At 43.7% G+C, this 9,140-nt stretch overlaps 1 protein-coding gene across 1 annotated transcript in view; it reads right to left on the bottom strand.

Moving 5' to 3' along the window:
- Positions 1–412: 412 nt before the first annotated feature.
- The window catches only part of T265_02347 (hypothetical protein), a gene marked incomplete at both ends in the record, with an annotated part of 42,972 nt that continues 34,244 nt past the window's right edge, over positions 413–9,140 (bottom strand). The window contains 4 exons of the mRNA XM_009166561.1: positions 413–828; positions 4,240–4,397; positions 6,326–6,467; positions 7,967–8,163. Of these exons, the coding sequence (XP_009164825.1) occupies positions 661–828; positions 4,240–4,397; positions 6,326–6,467; positions 7,967–8,163 (665 nt within the window). The remainder of the gene's footprint in view (positions 829–4,239; positions 4,398–6,325; positions 6,468–7,966; positions 8,164–9,140) is intronic.

The raw sequence follows: 9,140 nt of genomic DNA, 5'->3' as shown, positions 1-9,140 counted from the left end.
TGCATCAGCAGGCATCATTAGCGATAGATGTGAAGTGTTGTATCGTGAGTGGCCGTCTATTGGGTTACGCCTGCACGGAGCCCGCCAGACTACGCGATAAGGAGAAGACAGAGAACTCGGGACACGGCTGTATTGTCAGGGCAAAACATACAGAGGGTCTGTGTAATATATAGGATGACTAAATGGCCAAATATGGTCGTTCACTTGTTCGTTCCGTACAGCCAATGGTGGTGTTCCGGTCGTGAACAATCTCAGGCCCACTACGCTGGTCGTGTGTTGCTAAACCGTGTTTGGTGAGAGCCGGCAACTCACCTACTTTCCGGACATGCCGTACCGATAGTGGCCGTGGGGATGCGTCACTCTATGATCATGTACTTTTTCTGTGTCTGGGCGCGTCCTGACATGAAGTTGTGACCCAATCCCGAAGTAGCGATCAGCAGCACGCACGTAATTTGACAAAACAAATTTCATACGAAAAGAAGTTATCTCTGCAAAAACAAGGATCCTCGTTTTCCTTGGCCGATAAAAAAAAACGGAACACTCTGTGAAATAAGTGGAAAAAAACACTATGGACTACACAGTGAGAAATCTTCAGCTGAACACGATCCGAATAGAAGCAGTGAAACTAGGTCAAAAGAATGGTAACATTTTCCGAAAAGGTCAAGTTGCTCCTTTGATCATTACGCGGTTGCATAGTTGAAGCACATCATGAAAGTCTCGGTGAATTCCGTAGGGATGCAAATGATAGAGAAAATAATGGTAAACATACATATCGCTCGGCGCCACGTAGTGGAAGGTGACGGCGTAGTCACTGCAGCACTCAATGCCCTGTCGAAACAAAGTAGATAAGTTAAGAATAGATGCGGGAAGCTAACAGATAAAACGGTCAAGTCATGAAGCCCTAGGTTGACTGTACTCTCACAGTTCCCTTCTTTAGCTTGGTTGCATCCATATCACCAGCTAACAATAGAACACCGGTGAGGAAAATGAGTATACATTGATGAAATCGTCGGTCATCCCATGTGTAAAAACACGAAGCTAGCTTCATTATAGTGGCATAAGTAGCAGTTGCAAAAGTTCGCTTCACATTAGGAATTCGTGTTATAGCCAGCCACATTCACTGACTGTCATAGTAATGTCAAAAGGAAAAACAATGTACACAAATAAGCAACAGTAAATAAAATAGTAAAAATGAGAAAAGCACGGTGCAACTGAAGTACTGATTTCGGTAGATTGATAGATTGGGTCATAACCGTATTCCTGTTGTATGTATAGTTAATCTCCAGCTTCAGTAGAGCATTCTGGTCAATCCAAATCAGCACACAATGCAACCCCGAGTTGAACCTTACTTATATACAAGACAATGGTTGACATGCATGGGGATTTGATCCCAGATTACCTGATCACAGGAGGAAAGCGCGTTAGCGATACTGAATCATCAGATGCCTCGAAAGGTGACCTGATAGCCTTCTCTGTTGTGTCGATCGACGACGTACCTATCAGACCCTAGGAGCACTTTTAAACCGTCAAACATCCAAACTGGCCGGATAATTTAGAAGACAGTGGTGAAAATCGTTGAACTTATACGTTCTAAGTCATGAAGTCCTTTCCCTATCTTAACGAACTTATTCCGATTCCTGATCTCTCAACGAGGAGGCACAATATCCGAGTTCCGTCCTTACTGGTCAGTGGTGTTTATCCTCATCAGCACAGGGATGCGAAATTCAATTAGTTAACACGCGAGATAAGTGTTATTTCACCGGTGCACAGTGGATGCAACTGCAGTCTTAGAGCTGAAGCCGCAAGCACTTTCGTGTTTGAGCGGAGTGTGGTGTTAATATGCTCCACAAGGACTATTGTGATTGCCGTTCACGGACAACCACGAACACTCGGAGCAATCTGTGTCCAAACTACCATCCGCTTTGTTGCAGTACGGATGCACTGGTTCACTAGAGACAATACGAAGCTGGCAAAGAGTCATTACATGGAGTACTGTGGGGATAATGGAACATCGTCTTGAGGGTGATTCTCCATAATGGTTTATAGGGCATCACAAACGGTCAATTAGAAGTTAATCTGCTTCATCCTTTCCGGAGTAAATCAAGCCTTGTCGCATCAGCCAAATAATCACGGTAGTTACACCAAGTTTGTTACAGTATAGTGAGAACTGCCGACTGAAGCAGTTTGTCACTTTCAACGATGGTTGCAGGTTCCACACAACCTACTGCTACCGTACGATTATTTGTTCCAGCGACACACAGGAAACGCTAAACTCGATCAATGTTTTTGGTACATAGGATGGGCGAAACGAAAGCTGCCTGTCTCCATCCGCGTTCTACTGCCAGCTGATCGATGCGTGCAGTGATCCTTGTTTATTTCACACCAAAACAAAGTAAAGGGAAAAAAACCTTGTGGTTCCATTCGATAAACAAGTAATTCTACGTAAACCAGTACCCGTGCACCACATCTTCACGTCTTCCTCTCATGTAGAGACCAAGGATGAACAATGGAATCAGACTTAGGTAACTGCAGATTCCTTAGGATTTCAAAGTAATTACGTTAGGACGGCCAACAAGCCAGTGGCACAACTCCAGTCCAGTGCATACGCATTTGATGTAGCCCAGGCATATTAATCCTATCTGAGAAAGCAGAGTCACCTTGAAGCGTGAGTGAACCCTAAGCAGTATGCAGATGCTTGTAATCACAGAATTTCTTGAGTTTCAGCACGGACGCGTGTGGTTAGAGCCAATTTTGGATCATCTTAACTGCCCACTTTTTTACCCGCGTGATTGATTTTACCCTCTGACTTACCTGCATTTTCAGTCCATTTTACCAGAATAAGCAGGCAAATGTCAATATCCCAGGTACCAGTGGTACGTTTAGGAAGGAGGGCTGTTGAATCCCAGAACAACTCAGCTTGCTATCTGCGTCAAATAACGGCAAAATGTAGCATGGAGAGATCCAAACGGAACACTTTTCACTCCTCAGAAGTGACCACTATTTAGAGTACCAACCAGTAGTCTAGGAAGGAAAGAGTGAGCAGACTGATATCACCCCTGAGTTGACTCGTCTTTCAAAGTCAAATAGGATTCAACGAATCTCATATCCATCAGTATAGTTAGCGATTCCACCATGAAAACCGATGATGAGCCAGAATGAACAAATTTAACCTGATGACTGATGGAAGGAATCATACTACTTATGAGAGGTAGTTGGATCAATCGAAGGCAACTCAATTTAATCCTCATGTAACGAGCAAGCGGTATCTTCGAGTGACGCCTAATACCAGAACCTCCGGGAAGGCCGGTGGAAATTTTAACGTGCCAGAGCAAGCGTTGCAGCCGATCCAGTGGATGTGAAGGCAAGTAGAGCATGACGGATTGCGAAATACCGGGAAAATTTTGAAACCAATTGAGAAGTCATCGTTTTGAGAAGAGTTAAGCAAACAATCGGTGGATTGCTTGGCTGTTTCGATGAATTTGGTTCAAATAACCTTCTGCAACTTTTGGGCACTTTTTTCATGATAAATTGATTTAGCTAGGTCAGACTATGTGGCAGATGAGGCTATGAGACTTTCAACACATGGTCACAAAAGCATGGTAGTTACCTTGCCATGAAGGAAGCTACTCATAAGGTTGCTGAAAGCTCCTTGGCAATCCGCGACCAGTTTGGCCCTTCTTGGGGCTCATCAGGTATGCGCAGTCCCCGATTTTCCGACAACTCAAATTAGACAGATTTCGACACATACACCCATTTGTATACCAGTTTGGTTTTCATGGGAAACTCAGCCGAATCTCTCGTTTACGACAACACTTAATCTGTCTCAGCACATAGTACTTCAACAATACTACCAGTGGAAGGGGTATGTGGGCGTTTTTCTACTAAACTCGACTCATTGTGAATGATGCTCTTCATGATGTCATTCGTTCACGTGTCCAGTGCCGTGTCAGGAATCGACCTTCACCTAGTCGCCTGCATCCCTAAGGGAAGTTAGAGGTTAAGTAAAAGTCGAAATTTGCAGCAGGTCTGAAGACAAAACCTTTCAGTAAAACGAGCATTAAACGAGTTGCAATTGCAATTTCTTCTTTCGTCTGCATTTTTGCCTGATGAAGGGCGATTAGCCAAAGCTATTGTTCTGGGTTTACTTGCTGCAAGGGAAAAATACACTCTGTTACCAGACGACCTTGAGCAAGCAGTCAAGTGTAAAGCAAAGAAACATTTCGTAGAAAAAAGACGTACTGTCTGAACCTTGTGATAATTGTAGCTCATAAACCAGCGTGTGGCTTCCAGCACGCTCTTGCTCATCATGGAGGCTGGTGAAAAGGGATGGAATCGTTCGAGACCATGTTCATCTAAGCTGTCCATGATTCGAACGCCAACCACTTCCGCACAGTGCCCTGAAAAAAGAGTGCAGAATCAACTGTAGCCTTCCAACCTACGAAAGTCATGATGAAACAATATGATTCAGACTGACATGGATGCGGATAGTGGACGTTTTGCTTTCGTGAGTTGCTGGGGCTGTTGCCGCGGTGGGATCATGTGACACCTGAGTCATATTGATTTTGGACTCGCAAATCCTTCATAAGTTTCGAACCCGTTCTGGAGTTAACATTGTGTGAACTGTGTCTAATGCATGCCAACGTTTGCGCGACCACAATTAACGGACTGTTCCACGAGGTGTATTGTGCTCCAGCGACTTTCGGCAACTATCATTCTGTAAAATTTGTATAGAACTGGAAACCTTGCCAGTAAATCTTTAGGCGGGCTGTTTTGAAAGACCAAATCTGTTCTGACCAGGGAGAAATTTGTTTGACACACATGACAACTGCTGCCTTCATTTATAGTTGCCTTGTGAAGGAGAGTTGACTGCGGAATCGGGTATCAAACGAACTGTGCCTTGAAGTAGACGAGCCACCAATCTTGCCTGAAAGCTGTCGTTCTAAATAAATTGGTTCTATTAGGAACTATAGTTCGAATAACTCTTGACAATAAAAGCCGGAAGCTGTACATTATACTGCATCACTTGGGTGGTGGCAGCGAGTTAGTAGAGGCTAAAAAGGGCTACCAAGGCTTATAGGCACTCAAGTACGATTAAAGGTTTCATATGGTTTCATATGAGGGACGGCTTCCTCTACCGTTAAGCGACATGTGAACTAGGATTATAGTTCTACGATAACAACGTGTAAACGTGCCAAGCCGCTTTTTTTAAACACAAGACACGTAGTTAGGTTTCTTGCGAAAGACAGAGCATGAGATCCATCTTACTTCATCTTACACAAGTACACTGAACAAACTGCCAATGGATTAGGTTGGGTTGTCCAGCTGTTCCCTTTTTCCGGTGAATTTGAGTTCACATGAAATAGACAATAAGGTGCCTCAAAATATCCAAAACCTGACGTTATCCAAATCAGCAATATCCCGGTCCAGCAGCTGAACCAAGGAGCTGAGAAAAAGTAGTAGTAGTGTTTCAAGGAGACCACTTATAGGGTTGCACATTCAGTGGAAAAATACCACAAACCAGTGATTCTATTTGGATTTAGTTGAGCCTCCCGTTAAAATGAACTCGGTGTGGAAATGAGTACATTGCACAGTGAGCGGTTTTAGGAACCGTGTTCCCTTTCTTGAGAAGGTCTCAATAAAAATGAGTTTAGCTTGAAAATCTCATTGAAAGAAAACCTTATGTCGTGATGATGAGGAATACTTATTCTTACAGCTTCACTAACAGGCAAACACATGAAGATCACCAGTCTCACGATATGTCAAAATCACTACCAGCTGGACAAGTCCTATGGAAAGAACTAGATACTGCACGTTCAATATTGGATAGCTGAAAACAGAAACGTCCTACTTCCTACCATAATCAGCAAAATTGAAGCTGAGTTCAGATACCTTTTAATACGTGGAAATGCAAACTAACGACCGTTTCCAATCAAGTTAAAATAACTGCGAAATTACACCATTTTCCCGCGTAGGTTGACTTTGCCTTGCATGACGAAATCCACAACTAGTATTTGCTGTAAGATAAACCACACCACGCGACACTAGAGGATAGTGAAGCATTTTCAGTGTAAGTGTTCCGGTGTAATTGAGTGACATAAGGAAACCAAGGGCATTTTAATAAGCTATTCCACAGGACTAGCACCACCAAACTTCTGGCACCTGAGGAACAACCATTAGAATATCCTGGACGGATGCTCAAAGCACTAGCTAGTTAGTGGACCAATACTGAAAACTGTGTCTTGCTTGACACAGCTGAAGCCTTCGGAGACATGAGATGAGCAGAAAAATGGAAAAGATACATAATCTAATTTATATGAAAACTTACCTAGCCTCACGTCTTCAGCTCCTCCATGTTCTCGCCCAGCACATCTGGTGTCGTTGGCCAACCCATTGTGTATTCGAAGTAATGCAGCTCGGGAAATGACATAACCGCCTCCTCCGGACAAATAACCTTGTTTTACATGTGGCTGTGAGACGAAAATTGCTGGATGTTAATGGTCACAAAGAAGAAAACTACGGGGTCAAGATTATCATAAGACGAGTCATGAAACGTAAAGAGAAACACACAGGACTCGCTTCGTGCACGTATTTATCCCGAAACGATGCGACATTAGAGAACGCCCATGTCCCGAAAAATTTACACACCATATAACTATTTTCGGAAAGGGGACTGTGTTTGGTGCATCATACGGGTGTAACGGTGATACTACTGATCGGGAGGCACGCGAGTAGTATGTGTTGTTCGTAGAATTTCGCCTTGCGTCGACTGAAAAAGGGAATTCTGTTGCGGAATTCGTGGGGCCACTTTGTAACATTTGCTTGGATTTGACCGACGAATGAGTGGAGGCAACGAATCTCTAGGAAGACTCGTTCGGGAGAAGATCTGTGTCCAGTTGTTGTAACTAAGATGCAGATTAGAGTTTTGTTCCCCTGTTCAGTGGTCTGTAACCGGTCAGTTGGCATCTCCGAATAAATAACTCCGCAGCGAATGCCTTCTTCCTTTCACCAGTAGACAGCACTGAGACCTTGTCAGGACGTTCCCAGACATGGAAAATGTAGATGGTCATAGAGTGACGCGTCCCCAAGGTCATGTAGGACACGGTAAACGGTAGTGAACGGCAAACTTGCAGTCGGATACCGAAAAGCCTTCTCGACCTTATCGGAACAGTGTTGCAGTTGACAAACAGGCTACCGGAAGTCAACCATCACCAACTACCTTGATGAAATACCTTTAACTGCAAAATTGAAATCGATGTTTTTTTCAGAAGATCTGCACTAACTAGCAAGACTGATAGGACGTTTTGAAGTCATTAAAATACTGCTATACACAATCAACAGAAATGTGACAGAACATTCTTAATCTCCATGATATCAAGCAAATCGCCTCTGCCGATCCATTAGTCGTCAACGCCCCACGTAGTCATCACGTTCGAACAAGTCTGGCGTGAAGGATGACAACAAGAAGTGAAATTTGTGTTGGAGAAATGTAAAGCAGCATAGCGTGTTGTATGTTGTGTGAATGACATAGGTAAGTGAACGGTTTGATACTCCTAACGAAGACCACAACTGGGAACCAGTGGTAAGCAACAAGAGAAGTTTTACAACCGAATTCGTGGTGAGCTAATTCGCTGGGTGACAAGGACATCATACAAACGACCAGGCTTTTGGAGTTATGAATCGTATGCCTAAAAGATCAAAGATGACAATCGTTAAGCTGTAACACCTTTTCGGTGCCTAGCTGCCATGTCACCCAAAGGAAGCACGAGAGCTGCGTTACTGCCAGGTTGCCCAAGCCTAGAAAGGGGGAAGTCCGGAGGCAAAGGCCTGGTTGGAACTATGGACCTTGCGGTCAGTAAATTCGCGCTCCAACCACGCCTAATGAATGGGTGGTGAAAAGAATGACCTGCCAAACTTACTCCGCTCAAGGACTGCGTAAGAAAAATGCACGTGATTTACAACATCTTACCCGAAATCTCCTGCCCATGATGAATGGATCGTTTGGATTAAGGTCCCGGAGTAGTTTGCGAAGATTCTCTACTATCACAAATGTGTCATCATCCGCTTTCAGAAAGAAGTCATAGTTTGAATACTTTTCGACAGCATGGCGTATTCCAAATTTGGTCTTGTCCCACAAAGCCTCCCGATTTTCCTCTTGAACTGCAGCTACAACAAGGATAGGGGTGAAAGAATGTACGAATGTAGGTGGATACACAGCGATCACACGAGCAATGGTATCATTCTGTATGACTGAAGATAAACCATATTGTACAACAAGTCTAAGGACAGATGAGCTCAGAAACATTTTGGTTTTTGATAAGGTCGGTAGAAAAGGAGTACAGTTCTGTTTTCACTGCAACAATGCTGTGAGTTGGATGATTCCGCTGGCGTGAGAGCCACTAATGCCTCGCTTACGTCAAACATTTTTCGATAGTTTGAAGCGTTTGAACGTAAGCGAGTGTTCCGTACGTCCAGGCTGATTCACAACAGAACAAAGTTCTGAGCTCAGGGACTCTTCCTATTACTTGACGAGCACGAAGGGCGCAGTGTTAAAAAAAGTCAACACATCATATTCTCAACCATAATAAAATACAAAAGAAAATATTGGGAACTAACAAATATTTGGTTATATGCGTTAACCGACGGGCAAGGCTTCAGTTATGATGGTTATCGTTTGAGTAAAGTGAGGAACACGATTTGTGACTTTCAAAGATCGCGATTCACGCTTTGGACTGAAAGATGGTAGGTTTTTCGCTCCAAAACAGTGAAAGTATGAGTACATGCTACATTGTCCCAGTGTTAAAAATCACTAACCAGGTTTAAAGGCTTTCTACACATTGTCCTCTGGAAATTCAAATGAAAACTGGGTAGCATCGAAATCAAGTTTCGACAAGTACATGAACAATTTTGGTACGCGTAGTCCATGTGAGCCTCAGGAATATGCAAAGGCACTAAGGAGTCGGAAGTTCAGAAGACAGGGACGGCCTTTGTGAAGGCGGAAGAATAACGCCCTGCTAATCTGTCCAAAAAAGCTTAAAACCACCGAGCAAAACCGATGAGCAGATGATTGGTTCACCGTAATGCTGGGCCGAAAAACGGGTCCAGAGGCTAGGGAAAGAGTTCAGATGTTAGTTTGTAAAATA

Source organism: Opisthorchis viverrini (assembly GCF_000715545.1).
Source record: "Opisthorchis viverrini unplaced genomic scaffold opera_v5_28, whole genome shotgun sequence".
Classification (NCBI taxonomy): domain Eukaryota; kingdom Metazoa; phylum Platyhelminthes; class Trematoda; order Opisthorchiida; family Opisthorchiidae; genus Opisthorchis; species Opisthorchis viverrini.
Note: the sequence above shows the minus strand (reverse complement) of the source record. Positions and strands in the feature narration are given on the sequence as shown.